The sequence below is a fragment of the Buteo buteo genome, chromosome 31 (assembly GCF_964188355.1).
Source record: "Buteo buteo chromosome 31, bButBut1.hap1.1, whole genome shotgun sequence".
Taxonomy (NCBI): Eukaryota; Metazoa; Chordata; class Aves; order Accipitriformes; family Accipitridae; genus Buteo; species Buteo buteo.
Genome location: NC_134201.1, coordinates 1,389,751 through 1,409,670, shown reverse-complemented (window position 1 = coordinate 1,409,670; position 19,920 = coordinate 1,389,751). Strand labels below are relative to the sequence as shown.

The window sequence follows — 19,920 nt, the reverse complement described above, 5'->3', positions numbered from 1 at the left end:
TTCCTGCTTCCAGCCAGTTTAAACCCTTCTGCAGTTGGGACTTCTTGCCCTCCATGCCAGATAAATCCTTGGTCACAAATTACCACTGCTGAGCAGTCACTACTTGAATTTTCACTTTAGGTTTCCCAGAAATGGCACACCTTGCTGCAGTGTCTAGGATCTGGCAGGACAGCGCTCAGGGTTTCTTTAGTGTGGAGGAGGACATGCTCCAGAGCATGGCTTGCCTGCTGCACCCTCAGAGGGACAGGGCATGAGGCTGCCCTCTCCTGGGGATGGCTGCAGAGTGTGAAGGTGGGTGTGCAGCCAGGGGTGCCCAGGGCTGTCCTTCTGAGCAGGGTCCCTGCACCGTGGGGGGCTGTGTGCTGGGGCAGGGACTCTGCCGCCTGCCAGGGTCAGCACTCAGCCTGCCCAGGGATGTCTCCATGGCACCGTGGGGAGAAGTGGGTGGATGCAGCAACCTGCTGGCAGAGCAAGGCAGGGTCTTTCTGCTGTTGAGAGGGTGCTGCATAGGTCAGGGCTGCTCACAGCTCCAGATCACCCCAGGGCATGCCCAGGGGGACTTTTCCAGAAGCACATCAAGGCAGGGGCTACTTGGGAGGAAAGGTGCTTTCCAGGGTCTGTGCTCTCAGCTTCCTGCTGTGGTTGTGGGGGAAAATAGGAGATGTCAGTGTGTATGTCAGTGGGGGAAACCACTAGCAAATATCAAACCAAAGCAGGCAGCAAGTACAAAAAGAGGCCTGAGATCCAGTTGTTTTAGAGACCATAAGCCTGGAGTGGATATTGGAGAGCCCTGAGAGTCTGTGAGTTGGCTGCTGGATGGATACTGTGGCCCAAACCACCTCCTGGAGAAAGTGACGATTTTGGGGAGGTCAGGTACTGATAAAGCCATCGGTCTGGACCTGGAAGGGAAGTTGCCCTTTATGTGAGAGAGCAGCAGGCGTGCATGGAGCACTGCTGGATAGGGACAGTTGGACAGTCCGCATGAGAGGCCAGAACAACATAAGCAACATTGTGGTGGGTGGCTGAGTGCTGCAGACCTCCTGAACAGGAAGGAAAAGCAGGTGAGGCCTTCTTCAGACAACTGGAAGAAGCCTCCTGCTTGCAGGCCCTGGTCCTCATGGCAGACTGAAACTGCCCTGAAATTTGCTGAAGGGGCAACACAGCGAGGTGAAAGCCATCCAGGAGGTGTTTGGAGTTCATTGACAGCATCCTCGTGGCAAGGGTGCCTGAGGAGCCAGTGAAGGGGAGTGTCCTGCAGGACGTCATCCTTGGAAACAAGGAAGAGCTGGTCAGGGGTGTAATAGTCAGGGGTGAGAAAGTAGAGTTGAGGTTCCTGAGAGGCAAAGAGCAGGACTTCAGGAGAGCAGGCTTTGGTCTGCCAAGGGACATCCTTTACAGAATCCCATGGGATATGGTCCTGCAGAGAAGAGGGGAGAGCTCTTTGATGGTCAAGGCTGTCCTCTTCAAGCACCAGAACAGTACACCCAGACAGGCAGGAAGTCAAGCAATCTTGCAGGAGGCTGGTATGGATGAGAAAGGACCTCCTGGCAAAAATCAATATTCCAAGGCTGGATATTAGGAAAAATGTCTTCACCGAAAGGGTCATCAAGCATTGGAACAGGCTGCCCGGGGAAGTGGTTGACTTACCATCCTTGGAGTTATTTAAAACACGTCTAGATGTGGCACTTAGGGCTATGGTTTAGTGGTAGACTTGGCAGGGTTAGGTTTATGGTTAGACTCAATGATCTTAAAGGTCTTTCACAACCTTGCTCCAGTGCAGTTTGTGCAAAAGAGGTGCCTGCAGGCCAGCCCCTGCCCTGAGCTTCCACTGGGATCCATGCCGATGCAGGTTGGCTGTCAGCTGCTCACACACAAACACCTGGTAGCATCTGAGGTGCCAGGGGTGGTCAAAAACTTGTGTTTTGGAGACAAAAATGTGTCTTCAGGCTCTGGTGGAGCATACCTGCGATACCCACAACTGCCTGAGTATCAGCTGTGGGGTTGTGGAGAGGGGTCCCTTGGTGACCTCAGATTACACCCACAGTTTAGGGCACCTGAATGTCAGTTAGACTCACATTTCCATTGCAGCTGCTGGTCTTTCAGCTGACCAAATGGAAGCGTGCACCAGAAGGATGGTCAGACCCCTGTCTAGGCACTCCCTGCTGCACTCAGTATTGCTCAGCTCACTGCAAAACTCAGACATGAGCACACCCCTGCATTGCAGGCAGTGATATAATGTCAAGGCTCTCTTTTAAATGGCATAAGAATGGCCACTAGTGCCGTGCCTGGGGCACCTAGTGCAATGGCATGTGTCTAGCAAATATGGCACAGCATGTCCAGGAAAGCCATGTTCCACTGGAGACGGAGGTGGGAAAACACACCATGACCTTCCAAGAGGGCTGGTGCCATTTTGCCAGCACCTGAATGCCAGCATTATGGCAAGGTCCATCTTGTCTACAGCAAGGGGCACTGCATGATTGGGAGGCATATTGGTGGTGGTCGGGAGGCCAGGTCTACCCTGCCCTTGCTGGTAGGGAGGCCAGGTCTACCCTGTCCGCATGCTTATGGAGGCCAGGTCTACCTCACCATCGCCGGTAGGGAGGCCTGGTCTACCCGGCCTGCGTGGTTAGGGAGGCCAGGTCTACTGCACCCGTTCGGGGAGGGAGGCCAGGTTCACCCCACCCACACTGTTAGGGAGGCATAATTATCCTGGCCCGCGCTGGTAGAGAGGCCAGGTCTACCCCACAGCACTGGCAGGGAGGCCTGGTCTACCCTGCCCTTGCCGGTATGGAGGCCTGGTCTACCCGCCCGCTCAGGTAGGGAGACCATGTCTAAATCACTGGCGCTGGTAGGGAGGCCAGGTCTACCCCGCTCGTGCCATTTGGGAGGCCAAATTTACCCTGCCCACTCGGGTAGTGAGACTATGTATACCCTGCCCACGTGGTTAGGGGGGCGTGATCTACCTTGCCTGCGTGGGTTCGGAGGCCAGATTTACTCCACCAGCGCTGGTCTGGATGCCAGGTCTACCCGGCCTGTGCAGGTCGGGAGGCCAGGTCTACCTTGCCCGCATGGTTGGGGAGGCCAGGTCTACCCCACTGGTGCAGCAGGAAGGCCAGGTCTACCCTACCAGCACTGGTAGGGAGGCCAGGTCTACCCCATGGGCGTCAGTAGGGAGGCCAGGTCTACCCTGCCTGCACATTTAGGAAGGACTGGTCTACCCGGATCTCGCTGCTAGGAATGCCAGGTCTACCCCACTGGTGCTGGTCGGGAGGCCAGATCTACCCCGCCCGTGAGGTTAGGGAAGTCACTTCTACCCCACTCATGCATTTAGGGAGGCCAGATCTACCACACCGGCGCCAGTAGAGAGGCCAGGTGTATCCCACCCGCATGGATAGGGAGGCCTGATCTACCACACCAGCACTGGTAGGGAGGCCAGTTCTACGCTGCCTGCATGGTTATGGACTACCCGGCCCACTCCGCTCGGTAGGCCACGTCTATACCGCCCTTGCCGGTAGGGAGGCCAGCTCTACCCCACCCACGCAGTTAGGGAGGCCAGGCCTAACCCGCCCGCGTGGTTAGGGAGGACAGGTCTACCCCACCCACGCAGATAGGGAGGCCAGGTCTACCCCACTCGCGCCAGTTGGGAGGCCAGGTCTATGCTGCTAAGTGTGGTTAGGGAGGTCAGGCCTACCACTGGTACCGGTGGGGAGGCCAGGCGTGCCCCGCCCATGCGGTTAGGGAGACCTGGTCTACCCCACTGCTCAGGTATGGAGGCTAGGTCTACCCCGCCCACTCGGTTAGGGAGGCCAGGTCTATCCCGCCGGTGCCAGCAGGGAGGCCAGGTCTAGCCGACCTGTGCGGTTAGGAAGGCCTGGTCTACTCTACCAGCATCGTTCGGGAGGCCTGGTCTACCCCATCAGTGCAGCAGGGAGGCCAGGTCTACCCCACCAGCGTTGGTAGGGAGGCCTGGTCTACCTGACCGGTGCCGGTCGGGAGGCTAGGTTTACACCTTCCACATGGTTAGGGAGGCCTGGACTACCCTGCCCGCGCATTTACTGAGCCCTGGTCTACCCAGCCCGCGCAGGTAGGGAGGCCAGGTCTACACCACCGGCGCCGGCAGGGAGGCCAGGTCAACCCTGCCCGCACGGTTAGGGAGGAATGTCTACCCCACCAGCGCCGGTTTTGAGGCGAGGTCTACGCTGCTCTCACGGATAAGGAGGCTAGGTCTAATCCACCCACGCAGTTAGGGAAGCCACGTTTTCCCACTCCCTTGCCAACAGGGAGGTCAGGTATACCCTGCCCACTTGGCTAGGCAGCCCAGGTGTACCCCGCCGGTGCCAGCAGGGAGTCAAGGTCTACCTCACACGTGCGTTTAGAAAGGCCAGGTCTACCCCACCGGTGCCCTTCAGGAGGCCAGGTCTACCCCGCCCGCACATTTATGGAGTCCTGCTCTACCTCGTCCTCTCGGCTAGGCAGGCCATGTCTACCCTGCCCTTGCCGGTAGTAAGGCCAGGTCTACACCACTCACATGCTTAGTGAGGCCACGTCTACCCAACTGGCGCCAGTCTGGAGGCCAGGTCTACCCTTTCTGCTAGGCTAGGGAGGCCAGGTCTACCCTGCCAGCACCGGCAGGTAGGCTAGGTCTACCCCACCGGTGCCAGTAGGGAGGCCAAATCTAGACCGCCAGCTCGTTAGGGAGACCAGGTCTACCCCACCCGCACAGTTAGGGAGGCCATGTCTACCCCACTGGCACCGGTCTTGAGGCCAGGTCTACCCCGCCCGCATGTTTAGGGAGGCAAGGTCTACGCCGCTTGCGCGGTTGGGGAGGCCACGTCTACCCCGCCATTCCCGGTAGGGAGGCCTGGTCTACCCCGCCCGTGCAGTTAGGGAAGCCAGGTCTAATCTGCCTGCACGGTTAAGGAGGACATGTTTAGCCCCTCCCTTGCTGATAGGGAGGCGTGGTCTACCCCGCCCGCTTGGCTAGGGAGCTCAGGTCTACCCCACCAGTGCCAGCAGGGAGTCCTGATCTACCTCACATGCGCATTTAGAAAGGCCAGGTCTACCTCAACTGCACCATTCGGGAGGCCAGGTCTACCCCACCCGTGGGGTTAGGGAGGCCTGGTCAACCCCACCCGCATGGGTAGGGAGGCCCAGTCTACCCCACCGGCACTGTTCAGGAGGCCAGGTCTACCCTGCCCTTGCTGGTATGTATCCTGGTCTACCCCGCCCACTAAGCTAGGGCAGCCAGGTCTACCCTGCCGGCACCGGCAGGGAGGCTCGGTGTAGCCGGCCAGTGCAGGTAGGGAGGCTAGGTCTACCCCACCAGTGCAGCAGGGAGGCCAGGTCTACCCCACCCGTGTGGATAGGGAGACCAGGTCTACCACACCAGTGCCAGTCAGGATGCCAGGTCTACCCTGCCCACACAGTTAGGGAGGCCAGGTCTACCTTTCTCGTGTGGACATGGAGGACAAATCTACCCCTCCCGCTCGGGTAGAAAGACCAGGTCTACCCCAGTGGCACAGTCAGGAGGCCAGGTCTATCCTGCCCGGTTGGGTAGGGAGACCAGGTCTACCGCTCCCGCGCAGATAGGAAGGCCAGGACTACACCAACATTGCCATCAGGAAGTCCAGTTCTACCCCGCTCTTGCCAGTAGGGAGGCCAGTTCTACCACGCGCGCGCAGTTAGGGAGGCCTGGTCTGCTCTGCACGCGCGGGTAGAATGGCCAGGTCTAAACTGCCCGCGCTGGAAGAGAGGCCAGGTCTACCCCACCCACGTGGTTAGGGAGGCCTGGTCTACTCCACCGATGCCAGTAGGGAGGCCATGTCTACACCGCCCTTGCCAGCAGGGAGGCCAGGTGTACCCTGCCATAGCCGGTAGGGAGACCATATCTACCCCATTGGCACCGGTAGGGAGGCCAGGTCTACCCCGCCCGCTCAGGTAGGGAGACAATGTCTACCCCACCAACGCTGGCAGGGTGGCCAGGTCTACCACACCCTTGCCAGTAGGGAGGCCAAATCTACCTTGCTCTTGCCGGTAGTGAGACCTGGTCTACCCCACCCGCTAGGCTAGAGAGGCCAGGTCTACCCCACCGGCACCGGCAGTGAAGCCAGCTCTACCCCTCCCACGCGGTTAGGGAGGCCAGGTCTAGCCCACTCGTGCGGTTAAGGATGTGGCAGTACATCCCGCCCCCCCATCCTGCCAGCAGGAAACAAAACTCCAGGAAGGGAGAAGGGGAAGGAAACCCTGGAGGCTGCAGTTTCAAATTTGAACTGGCTAATCGAGATGTGCCAGGTACACTGAGGTGACCCTCCTAGCCAATAGAATTAAATGACCACAGTTCAGATTCGACAGCGGTATAAACAGAGTCCTGCCAGAGGACATGTTGGCAGTCCTCCTCGGAATAGCAGGTCAGCAGCTGGGGACTCCCTCTCGGGTCAGGGCACCGCCCGAGGTAACTCCTCAAGGGAGAGAGCCCTCAGCTTTTAGGTGCGCATTTTGAGCCATCACTTTAAATCTTGGCGATACTTAAGTCAGCCATGTAGTATTAATTCTCTTTACATCATTGAGCATGTGGACTTCTAACTAACTTTTCCTGAAGAATAAATCTGAGTTTTAACACCTGCTGGATTTGGTTAGTCCTGCATCCATAACACCCACCCAGGACAACTCCCCCCAGTATATATACTAGACATGATGTCACATGGTATGGAATAACCCTTTGGCCAGTTTGGGTCAGCTGCCCTGGCTGTGTCCCCTCACAACTTCTTGCACCACTCCAGCCTTCTTGCTGGCTGGGCTTGAGAAGCTGAAAAATCCTTGACTTGAGACTAAACATTCCTTAGCAACAGCTGAAAACATCAGTGGCTTATCAATATTCTTCTCATACTGAAGCCCAAACATAACACTGTACCAGCTGCTAGGAAGAAGAAAGCTATCCCAGCCAAACCAGGACACCACCACACTGAGGAGAGCAGACACTGCACTGGAGGGCAGGGCTGCCTTCCCAAAGGACATAGGCATGCTGGAGGGGTGGGCCAAAAGAGAACTGCATGCTATCCAGTAAGGACAAATCCAAAGTCCTGCCCCTAAAGCAGACCAAGCCCCTGCAATGAGGGAGGCAAGGGGCTGCATGGCTGGGCAGCAGCTCTGTGGGAAAGGCTTTGGTGGTCCTTGGGTGCCATGAGGCAAAAGATGAACCAGCAGCAAAGACGACCAACAGAATCAAGGGCTGCATGAGCAGCAGCACAGCCAATGGAATTGATTATCCCTCTCTCCTCAGAACATTTTACATCATATCCAGAAGAATTCCCGAGGCTTTGAGCCCCCTGTAGTGCCAAAGAGACACTGGCAAACTGGATCCAGGTCAGATGAGGGCCACCCAGGTGACCAGGGCTGAAGCACTTGTCGTGTGAGAAGAAGTTAAAAGAGCTGGGCTTGTTCAGCTGGGAGAAAGGAATGTCATGGGGGAACCTGCAGCATCATGGCACTGGTCCTAGTAAGGCTGAGTCAGGCTTATGTCCGTGGTACAAGACACAAGGACAAGAGGCAATGGGCTGGAAAAAGAGATGGTCAGGGCACATACAGGGAGAAACTTTTCCAACACGAGGATAGTGAAGCGCTGGAAGCTGTTTCCCAGAGAATATGCAAAGGCTTGATCCTGGAAAGTGATGAAGAGATGTTTACATAAAGACCTGAATGACCTGGTCTGACCCTGCTTTGTGCAGGAGGTTGGTCAAGACACCTGCCAAGGTCCCTTCCAGTGTGAATGAATGATGCTGTCGGTCAACTGCTGGTTGTTCTCCTCCAGAGTCCTGCCTCACAGCTCAATGGCCTGGGAGACCTGGCTGGTATTAACCGAGGCTGTGACGTAGAGCAACTCAGATCTATCTACACCTACTTTTACACATTTCAGCAGTGGTCCTACCTTATCTCTTTTTCTTCTTCTTTAACACTTCCTGAAGTACCAAAAGTTCATCTTGGTGCCCTTGAATTCCTTTCTGAGTTTCTACTGAGTTTTGATATGGACCATTGCTGTGCTTGGAGAATGCTGTCCTTGAAGACAAGATGTATCCAGGAACACTCTGAAAATTCTTGGTCTTTTCTTTGATTGTATCAAGGGAGTGAGTAAAAACCCCTGTACGACATGCTTCATGTTCATGCAATGCCAGCAGCTGCTCTTGGGTGGAGAAGGGTCAGACCTTGCATCTCTGACGGCATCTGATGACTGATGCCTCTGACTGATGGCATCAGTTAAAGCCACACAGGCACCAAATCGCACTCTCTGCGATGCCATCTGGAGTGTCTGTGGTGTACCAGCCTGAATGGGAATTGCTTTCCTGTAGGTCCTGTGAGGTCCATGCCAGCCTTGGCATCTGGTGCAGCTCTGTGGCCCTGGATCTGGACATTAAATAGAGTACCTGTCCTGAATTGTGTTAGGCCATGTGGGGACAAACATGGGACACATGCCATTAGAGCCAGTGGAGGTATAGTAAATTCAGCTGATGGAAAAGAGAGAGACCCAGCTCTCGCTATGGTACATGACTGCAATCGTTCCTCTGAATGAATACCTGTATAAACTACCATGAAGATAAGGAGTAGGAGAAGGTTCTTTTGGCCTTCATTTGGTCATAGAGTGTCATGTCACTTGGCCAAAGGATTTTCCCACTAGGCTCATACATGATTCCCGAGATGTTGCCCTGTCTCTATGAACTTCTCCATTACAGTTTCCTGTTACCTACATGTATCTTGGACCACCTCTGGCAACTCAGATGTCACCAGGTATTTGCATCTGAACACCTGACTCCTGCCTTCCATCTCCATTAATTCAGAAGGGACCTGAGAGAAGGAGCTCCCATGCAGGTGCCTATTTTGTGCCCACCTGAAGAGAGTCAAGAGGAATCCCACCTCCTGTGGCTTTGTGGAGTGCATGGGAGGGAGCTGAGTCTCCTTCAAATGCCATGAATAGAAACGCAGATGAAACACCACCATTGACCAAGAGATCGCTTCTGCCTGTAGGTGTAAAGGAGATCCCTGCCTTTCACTGTCTGAGTATCGTGTCTAAAAATTAATACAAAAAAAGTGGTACATTAAAAGTAACTCTGAGAGAAGGATTATATTTCTGGAAAGAAAAAAAAGGTCACATGTAGATGCAACTTTGTCTCTGAGTGGAAAATTTTATTTCAGCGTGAATGAACGATGCTGTCCTTCCCTCCCCTTCATGTCTTCCAGTGAGGGAAAGCTCTCAGGTTCTCCCTGGCCACAGAAGTCATTCACATCAGGTGCTGGGCTGCTTTGCAGGTGACCCCAAACAGCCCTGACCACATTCTTTGCTTCCATTTTACTTCCCTGAAACTACAAGTGCTCCTGTTTTATTATCATAACACCATACAAAAAGAACAGCTTACCCTGCTAATCTTTTCCCCATTGGCGATACATTACTTCTTTTGTAGGCTCTTCTGGTGTTTTTGAGAGGGTTCCTGTGGCATTTTGCACCTTGGTAGGCAACTCCATGAAGCGCATCGTTCTCTTTCATCACCTGCAGTGTCCTGTAATTCGCCATATTCATCCACTGCTTGAGGCAGTGGCCCACAGACCTTACATGTTGAGGTGGTGTATTTTCAGCCCAGAGAGCTCTTGAGACACTTGTGGATTTGGCCAAAGAAACCTCCAGAAGTTTTGCAAGGCAAAGGGGACAAGGTTTGCACTGGCTCAGAAAAACCTTTTGCACTGGGATAGGCTGTGACATGACTGGCTGAGGAGTTGCCTGGGGGGAAGGTCATGGGGGTTATGATGGATGCCATGTGAGCCAGTGGGTTTCCCATTCCTAAGGAGGATGGGGAAACTGGAGAAAGTCCTTCAATAATCCTTCACGTGTTTGTGTGATTTCCCTCGGAGTCTCAGTATCTACCCCCAAAAAAAATTAACCTGCCTAAATGTAAATATCTGCAACGTAGCAGTCTACATCTGTGTCAGCCCCTCCGGGTAATGCCAGCTGAATCAGTGTCTGCCATATAAGGCATGATAGCCCATCCTCAGGGACACATCCAAAGCACTTCAGATGAAGGGTGGTCTTGCAAAAGGTCGCCCTTTATGTTCCCCAGGTGTCCTGGACACTGCTGGTTTTCCTCTCCAGAGAGTGGCAGAGGCTGGATCTGATTCTCAGCACAGATGCCTTTCCAGGAAGCCACAGGCATGGGGGTGGCTCAGCTGGTTCTTACTGACACTTCACGCAGCACCCGTTTTGATAGATTTGGTACTTTTGTGTGACTACGCCTTCTGCACAGATGATCATAAAAAGACAACCATTTCATAAGAGGTGGTACATTAAAAGTAACTCTGAGAGAAGGATTATATTTCTGGAAAGAAAAATAGTTGCATGTAGATGTTACTTTGTCTGTGAGTGGAAAATTTTATTTCAGGAAAGAAGTGGCTCTCCTGAGCTGAGGGAATATACATCAGTGATTGCTTCAGCCTGTTTCCCAGCAGGTTCCCCTGGAGCCCCAGGGACACCTGGAGGGAGCCCAGAGGGGGCAGAGAAAGGGCTGCCTTGGGCTGCTCCTCTGCTGCTGAGCTGGGCTGGGCTCCTGGGCTGGAGGGAGCTCATGGCAAGCAGGCAGCACTGCTGAGAGACAGCTCTGCCCAGGAGCAGCTCCTCTGCAAAGCGCAGCAGGGCTGAGGGCATTGCTTGCAGGCACCAGGTGAGAGGAGTGATGCAGAGAGAGTTTAAAGGAAGTCTGGGGTGGGAGGAGAGAGGAGAGAGCTGACTTGTAGAAAAATCTTCAGAGCCCTTCACAGGGTAAGTCTCTGGCTGCAGAGCAATGCAGCTGTGGTTCCTGGAATGACCTCCTAAAGCTGGCACATCCCACAGCCTATGGGATCTGTCAGAGGGACTCTCACAGTTTCTGCAGTGCAGAGAAAAAGGCCGTGCTTTGGAGCACAGCTTCCCTGCTGCACCCTCAGAGGGACAGGGCATGTCAGCTGCCTTCACCTGGGGATGGCTGCAGAGGGTGAAGGTGGGTGTGCAGCCAGGGGTACCCAGGAATGTCCTTCTGAGCAGGGTCCCTGCACCGTGGGGGGCTGTGTGCTGGGGCAGGGACTCTGCTGCTAGTCGGGGTAAGTACTCAGCCTGCCTGGGAACTCCAACAGCAGAGTGGGGAGAAGCTGTGGGTGGAAGAAGCATCTCGCAGCAGGGCAGGGTCCTTCTGCTGACAAGAGGGTGCTGTGTGGGTCAGCGCTGCTCACAGCTCCAGATCACCCCCAGGACGTTTCCAAGGGCACTTTTCAAGAGGAAGATCAAAGCAGGGATTTCTATAAAGTTAAGGAGCTTTCCTGAGTCTGTGATTTCTCATTCATAGTCTTGGGAATTTTGGGGAGAAATGGAAAAGGAGCTGTCATGCTGGAACAAGTCCCTGAGACTCCTGAGCTGTGAATTGGAGTGATCAGTAAGTCTGATAGGAGCCTCCTGAAGTAGAGCACAGGGATTGAGAACAACTGCCTGGCTGTGCTGGTGTCTGGGAGGTGGCATGCACAAATGGGTAAGGGTAAGTCTTTCCTGAGACTTCAGCTGCCTCTCCCCTTGCCACTCTGAGCCAGTCAATCTCTGCTCTGTTCCTTGGCTCTCCACTTGTCTGTGTTACTGTTATCTTGTTGCTGCTGTCTGTTTCTCTGGGGATGGGAGTTTCAGCTGCAGAGTTACACACACACTGATCTTGTGGGTCCTCCCATGCAGCTGTGACCATGGGAACAAGTGTCCTAGCTTTCCTATCATCTGAGGGGTTATGTTCAATGGTGTCTGTGGGGCTGGGGAATGAGCTGATTCTCCCTTACAGAGATGCCATCACATCAGGTCACTTGGCTATCGCCTCCGAGTGTCCTTCCAAGCTGTTAGCTGCCCTGCAGGATGCAAACCTGTCTCATAGCAGCTTTCTGTGATCTGAAAGACCCATGGAGAAGCACAGAGATGACAGGACTGAGGAAATGCTCTTATGTTGGTGAAATGAGCCTGGTGTGTCCTTGGCTAGAAGCAGGGTGCTGAGACTTTGAGAAAGGAGGAGACATTTGGTGGTCTGCAGTGGATGTCTCTGCTCTCAGCAGTGTCTGGTGGCTTTTCAGGGTAAAACAGGGGAGCGTGATCACCCTCCATCTGAGAAAGGTGCAAGCACAGTGCAAGTGGGAACTAGACAGAAGGACAGAGCAGCTCCCCCTCTCTGCACTAAGCCACAGGCAATCCTCTTGACTTGCCTGGCTCACGCTGTTCTCCCGGAGTGCAGCAGAAACGCTGAAGGTTCCCGAGATGTAAGAAAACTCCCCAGGGGCGATGTGGGCATCTGTAAAAAACCCTAGAACTCTTAAACTTCTTTTACCTTCCTGGTTCCTTAGCACTGGGAGTGCAGATGCTCACAAGCCCTTCTGCGTTAGGAGCATTTTCAGCTGAAAAAGTCAAACACCAGACTGGCCCCTGTCCGCACCGATCCCATGAACCCACTGCTGCAGAGCAGGGCTGACTTTTCAAGAGCCCATGGGCAGAGGTCCTGCTCTTCATTGCACACTCCGCCAGCACCAAGCAGGGCTCCAGCCACAGGCCTGAAGGAAGGTCTCCGGGAAAAGGAAAAGGGTCTGTGTGTGTGAGAGTGGGAGGGTCTATGGGAAATGGCTTTGATATTGCTCAGAGAATAATGCCCTGACTCTTCACTGTCTTTTTTCTACTTTGACAGCGCCTCATTCCCAGAGGAAGAAAATGTCCAACGGCAGCTCCATCACCTATTTCTTTCTCCTGATATTTGCAGACACATGGGAGCTGCAGCTCTTGCCCTTCTGGCTCTTCCTGGGCATCTACCTGGCTTCCATCCTGGGAAACGGCCTCATCATCACTGCCATAGCCTGCGACCACCACCTCCACACACCCATGTACTTCTTCCTCCTCAACCTCTCCCTCCTTGACCTTGGCTCCATCTCCACCACTGTCCCCAAATCCATTGCCAATTCCCTCTGGTACACCAGGGCCATCTCCTACCCAGCATGTGCTACCCAGGCATTTCTGTTAGACTTTTTGCTGTCAGCAGAGTGTTTCCTTCTCACTGTCATGGCCTATGACCGCTACGTTGCCATCTGCAAACCCCTGCACTACGGGACCCTTCTGGGCAGCAGAGCTTGTGTCCACATGGCAGCAGCTGCCTGGGGCTGTGGGTTCCTCAATGCTGTGCTGCACACTGCCAGTACATTTTCACTACCCCTCTGCCAAGGCAATGCTGTGGACCAGTTCTTCTGTGAAATCCCCCAGATCCTCAAGCTCTCCTGCTCAGATGCCTACCTCAGGGAAGTTGGGGTACTTGTGGTTAGTGCCTGTTTAGTCTTTGGGTGTTTTGTTTCCATTTTGCTGTCCTATGTGCAGATCTTCAGGGCCGTGCTGAGGGTTCCCTCCGAGCAGGGCAGGCACAAAGCCTTTTCCACGTGCCTCCCTCACCTCACTGTGGTCTCCTTGTTTATAAGCACTGGCAGTTTTGCCTACCTGAAGCCCCCCTCCATCTCCTCCCCATCCCTGGACCTGCTGGTGGCAGTTCTGTACTCGATGGTGCCTCCAGCCGTGAACCCCCTCATCTACAGCATGAGAAACCATGAGATCAAGGATGCCCTGAGAAAACTAATGACTGGATGCTTTTCAGAAGGAAAAAACTGCCTCTTGTCTTCTGCATAGTACTTACATTTCTTTAGAGACCCAACCTGTCTTTTGCTGGTCTTTTTATGGTGATTTTATGTGTGGGTTTACTCCTTGTGTTTCGCTTTGTTTTACTTATCTGAATACTTTCCACAAAGAATTTTTTTATTCCTTCTGTTTCTAATTCACAGTCTATCCAGCTTCTGTGTGCCCTGCAGGCTTTGCAGAGCTGTGCCCTTCTGTGTGTTTAAACAAAATAAAGGGCCCTGCAGTGTCTTTTTTTTCTGAGATCCTTCCTCCAAGACCTTCTCTGCAGCTGCAGGGAGCAGTGCCTGTGTGCAGAGAGGAAGAAGAAAAGAGTCCTGGCACAGCAGCAGTGCCAGGGAGCACCAGCGCTTGGTCTTTCCCGAGCTGCTGTTTTCCCACTTCCATGCTTTCCTTCTGAACCCTTGGGTTGGAGGAAGGCCTGAGTGCTCTTCAAGCTTGGTTAGAGTCCTGCTGTGTGTCAGGCCTGTGGCTGCAGGCAAGGACAGGCAATGGGCACTTGTGTGACAGAGCTGGCCTCCATAGCAGCATTTCCATCATACAAGGGGATCTCCTCAGGCCTTGTGCCACAGATGCCCCCCACCCCTGGGCTCAGCCCTCTCCACCCCCGAGGAGCTGCTGTGCCCTTCAGAGGGTCTGGGGCTGTGGGGTGAGTGCCCAGAGCTCTGCCGCACCCTGTGGTGGGAACTGCTGTGGGGCCATGCCAGACTGGGCTGTGCTGGGGAGAGGGCAGGAGAGGTGGAGGGAGGTCAAGGGAGGTGGGGAGAGTTTAGGGGGAGCTGGTCTGTGCTGGAAAGTGCCCGGGAGAGAAAAATATCAGTGTCGAGTTTGCAGTGTGTGACCATGCAGGGCAAAGACTGACACCAGGCACTTGTGGTGCAGGGACGGGGCTTGTGGCAAGCATGGAAGATATGTAGGTGTAGGGGAGAGGAGGAGTGTGGTCTGTGCCCTTGTTGGTGTGGACAGACTGCGAAGGTGGCTCATGGCCTTTGTTACCCCCAGCATCTCTCATTGGCCATTTCCAGCCCTTGCCGGTCAACGCAGGTTTACGGGTGAGTTTTGCTGTGAGGCCACCTTCATCTTCCTGCTGGGCCAAAGGCTGGTTTGGGGGAATGGACAGCCCTGCTCAACTTCTCTCTTTCCCCAGACCCTGGCGGACCCTGGAGTAGAGCTGTCTGCAAAACCCCATGTAGGACAGGGCTGGGGCGGGGCATGGGTCAGGTGCTGGGGAAGCTGCAAAAGTAGGAAGGTCATGGGGGAACTGTGATCTGAAGGACATCTTTGGTATTGCAATGGGGGGAAGATCCCCACCCATGACTCTCTGTGGACACATATTTAGCTAACGGTCACAAGAGCATTCCAGACACCTTTAGAAGGCCTTGAACAGAATAAACAAGAAGACAAAAAAAAGAAAGATGCCAATTAGAAGAACACAGGTGCTCATTCCACGATAAAAGGAACTTGGCACAAAGAACCTCAATTCGGCAGTTTATCTTGACCAATTAGACTGAGACAAATTTCGCACGTTTTAGTTGATATAACCAATTATGTCCTATGTTTATGCGAGTGTACAGAGTTAGCATAACCATTTATATCTTGTGTTTATATGCGTGTACAGTGTCGATATAACCAATCCTATTTTATGCTTCTGTGCATGGACACTATGTGCTTGCATGCAGCAACCAATCAAAGCTTTTAAGGAACTTAGAGAATTGTATAAGAATGATCAGCTATGCTCAATAAACTGGCGACTTTGATCATCATACTGGTGTCCTGTCATCCGTCCCCGCATGGAATTTCACAACAACTCTCCCCTTTCCCTTGCTGTGCCTGCAGAGTGGGGCCATGGCACAGTGTATTGCCAGTGGGGCTGGGCCAGCACAGGGACAGGCCACTGACAGGGGCCATGAAGCAACTGCCAGGAGATGCCATCATGGACACTTGTTCCAAGAATTGTATACCAGAGGCTAATCACTGACAACTCCTAGCTATTTTTGTCATGTAAAATGAAAAATGAGAGAGCTTTAGTTCATCATCATCATGAGTACAGAATAGTTCCCTTGCAGCACTGTCCTGCTACTGTTATTACTGATAGTACCACTGATTCCAAAACGTCCTTGAGAGCTTCTGTATTTTTCCTCGGCTCCAAACCTCAGGCTGCTCAGACACGGAAAGTACCACCTCAAATCTCTGCAAACCAAATCTCTCCCACCTGCTCTTTCACCCCAGGATACTTCTCCCCATCACATCAGCACACTGCCTGGTCTCTTTTTTATCTGGGTGAAGTCAGGGTGCTCCCTTGCAAAGCGTTGCCTACAGAAGTCTTCTCTACCTGCTGATGCCACTTGTATTGCCTTATGCTATGTACAGCTCAATCTTCCTTCTGCAGAGCTCCATGGGATGGACAGTTTTCCTGCTCCGTTCATGAGAAAAGGTGACAAACAGGAGACACTTCTTCCCAGGAAACCAGAGCCTTGGGTGTTGCTCACTTGGTTCTTACTGGCACTTCACTCACACTCTGTTTTGGTGTGTTTGGTGCTTTTCTGTGGCCACTCTTTCTGCAAAGAAGATCTTAAAAAGACAATGATTTCATAGAAGATGGTCATAAAGGCCCTGTTGTAGACAACAATGTTTGCCATGAGCTCTGGAGAGAGCCAGGAAGATAGTTAATAAGCACCAGGAATATGCAGGAATGTCAAGGCCACTGCTGAAAAGTGAGTGGCTCTAAGAAGTACTGATTGATTGACCGTGTGTGGGATTAGAGGGAGGGTCGAGGGATGTCAGTGCGGAAGAAGGAGGTGGCTGGTTGGCCTCCTTCCCTGCTCCACACGGATTGGGATCTTTCCTCTGCGGGGTCTCTGCAAAGACCTCCTCTCTCTCCTGCTTGTCATTCTCGATGGTGCACAGGCTGCTCCCATCCTCATACACCTCCTCCACCTGGTCCTCAGTTCCCAGACCCGAGGCCACCATGCCCCCAGTCCCAGGGAGAGGCACTCCCTGGAGCTGAGGCCTCAATGGCAGCATCCTCCCTCCGGAGGTCTGTCACAGCGAGACCTCTGATGTGCCCAGGACATCTGACAAAGCTGTGCTGAGGATCAGCCACTGTAGAAACTCTTGAGCAGAGTTTCTTGGCCCCCGCTGCAATGACTGATGAAACACAGATGTGCTCCTCCCTGGGCATCAGGAGGGAGATACAGAGCACAGGGGGATCCCTCCGCGGCCCCACATGAACATCGCTCTGCATCAGTCCATGCCTGCTGCGAGGGCACAAGTTGGGACACAAATGCCAGCAGTGGCTCCCCTGCGGTCCAGTATGGAAGGTCACCAACTCTCACACCGTGTCTTCACAACAGCCCCAGCTCAACCACTCCACGTTATTTTTACTCTCCAAATTTACCCTCTTCTGCATGTCCTGGCATCGCATACACTTCTGTGTTCTCCATTCCCCCAGCACCAGACCCAGGGCCCACAGCACAAGTGTCTCAGTAGTCCCCAGTTCCCTTACTCAAACCTGCTCGCCCACCAGACTGCACTCCCCAGCCCAGCTTCAGCCCCTCACAGCCCTCAGTCCCTGCCCAGAAAAAGAAAGAGCTGCTCATGCGCGCCAACAAGCTGCTGGGCTCCCCCCTTGCAACTCCTTGCTGCTATGGAACACTGCTTGCCCATCAGGAACACAGTGATGGCTGCAAACCAGGACATCCCTGTCTCCAGCTGATAGCATATTTCCATACATCCTGTATGGTATGTCTAAATATTTTGATGGTTTTAATATTTTGTACCAGCCGTGGAAACTGGTTTGCTGCTAGGTGACTGAAAAAGTGAGATTTGGAAAATAAGTATTAGAAATCTTATACTAACACTATGATTGAAACAATAGCCAAAAGTAGAGCCAAGCAATTAACTAGTAGAGGTAGTTGCTCCTAAGTTTTGCAGTTCTTTGCTCTTAGGACTAGATGTTCCTGTGCGCTAGATGAGAACAATGTTGAGACTGACCACATGTGATTGAAGCTGCGTTAAGCTTCAAGATCAAAGAACAAGGACAAGAATAAAGACTTCAAGGACAGCCAGCAAGAACTTCAAATGGGTCGGTGGTCGCAAAAGCAGCCCTTCGACTCAAATGGATCCTTCATTGAGCGTGATCGGATGCAGGCAGTACTAAGATAATCAGTTACAAGCATTTTTATGTACGTGTATACTAATCTGATTCATATGCAGTTAGTTATTCTAACTAACCTGTTAGTGCTGAAGCTGCGGCATGCATGCGAGGTGGAACTATCCCTCGTGCATCCAGCGCTGCAATAAAGAATGCCTGCTTTCTAAAACTCCAAAACGAGTCTTGGACGGTGTCTTCGACCGGCTTTTTGGTATCACTCACTAGAGCCCTGGTAAGAACCTCTTTCCTGCTGTGCCTTCAAAACACCGGCTGCCCCCATGGCTGGCACCGTCTGCCCCTCGCCTCTCCTAGCCTCCTGGGGGGACACTCCAGGTTGCCCTTATCTGGGGGCAGATGGTGGGTGGGAAGGGGACACCCCAGGTGCCCGCGCTCCCTCAGCCACTCTGCTCATCATGGTGGTGCAGCCAGAGAGGACCCAGGCATCTGGGCACTGGCCAAGGAGACGGGACATGGACGCAGGCGCGCACAAACACACACACACACACCCACGCAGAGTGTAGCTTTGCTGAAGGGGTTTATTGATCATGAGAGGGAAATGGCCCAGGGCTCCCAGGGGATCAGGTGGGGTCATCCAGGGAGGGATGATCATCTCCTCATGCCGCTGGAGGGGGACAGGACAGGGCTGTCACCATCACTTGAGGACCTGCAAGAGAGAGCCCAAATTGTGACACAGCCCCCCAGTGTCCCCTGGGACATGAGAGGGGCCTTGTCCCCACCACCTCTCTCTGCAGAGACCTGGGGAAGGAGAAGGGAATTGGAGCCCTCAGTCTACCCAGGACAGGACTTGGCTCACCTGAGATCCAGATGGCACCCAGAGCCCCCTACCCCAGGATGCCCCTCTATCTCCCAGAAGCCTGCCCAGCCCCCACAGTGATCCGGGGGGGTCTGTATGGCACAGACCCCCTGCCTGGCCTGCACAGTGACCTTCTGGCTCCATAGAGCCCTCCTGCATGCAAGGAAAGGCATGGGGGCAGCTCTGTCCAGCTCACCCTGGGACATGCATCAGGGACAGTCCCCTCTCTTTCCTTCTGCCATACCCAAGGTCTGCCCACCCCAGAGGGCTCAGGGATCCCCCTGGGGCCCAGGATCCTTTGTGGGGCTGCAGACACCCTGATGTTGCTCACCTGGGCATTAGCAGCTACAGGCACGCTTCTCCGCTGCAGAAGAAGTCTTAGCTCCTTTTCGGTCAGAGGAGCCTGGGGAGAAAGGGAGGGTTAGGGACATGCTTGGGTGCACTGGGGTGTACTGGGAGGCAGGGGAAAGCAAAGCGATCCTTGGGGAAGGTGCCTCTGGGGAGAAATGGGCTACATGAGCTCGTATGGTGGTGCACAGAAAGCAGTGGGGGTGCTGGGGAGGGGGCCCACCTGGGTGTGTGGCTGTGTACTGGGGTGTGCTGGGTTGTAATGGGATGGATGGGAATGCAATGGGGGCCCTGGGGAAGGGGCCCTCCCTGGGAAAGCACTGTGGTGCAGGGGTGTTCTCTGGGGTTGCACTGGGGTTGTAGTGGGGTGTACTGGGGCACACTGGGATGCCCCGAAGTGTCGTGGCCATAGAGGGAGAAGGTCTGGGGCCAGCAGAAGTGGTCTAGTTCAGTTCAGTGAACCTTGTTCCTAAATCCGACTGACTCCTCTTGTAGAGAGAGCATGAAAGCTCACTGGGATGTCCCCAGTCCCAGCAGGGGATGGGAGCACCAAAGTGCCCTCCAGTTCCCCAGACTGGAGGCCCTCCAAGTCCTCCCCACTACTTACCCTCATCTCAACTTCTCCACTTCCTTCCAGGAGTGCCTAGGGAAGGAGAGCAAAGGAGTGATCTGGATTGGACCTTGATGGGGCTGTAGGTGGGGCACAGGTGTCCCCAGCCCCCCCCAGGACCATGGCTTCCCCCTGGTCTGAGTGGGAAAATCCCTTCTGCTCCCCCCAGCCCCATTCCCCCAAGTTTCCCCCGGGATACCTGTTCAGGCAGGGACCAGGGGTGGGGATGGAGACAAGGATAGTGTGGGGAATTCAGGGTCTCCAAAGAGGATGGGGGTGAGGTTGAGGGGGGGCCC

At 54.0% G+C, this 19,920-nt stretch overlaps 2 protein-coding genes across 2 annotated transcripts in view; both read left to right on the top strand.

Moving 5' to 3' along the window:
* The window catches only part of LOC142025982 (scavenger receptor cysteine-rich type 1 protein M130-like), a 329,010-nt gene that overhangs the window by 217,405 nt on the left and 91,685 nt on the right, over positions 1–19,920 (top strand). The gene's annotated exons all lie outside the window — the stretch shown is intronic.
* On the top strand, positions 12,905–13,693 carry LOC142025967 (olfactory receptor 14A16-like). Its single transcript, XM_075018715.1, has one exon. It carries the CDS (start codon positions 12,905–12,907, stop codon positions 13,691–13,693), a length of 789 nt encoding a protein of 262 aa, XP_074874816.1.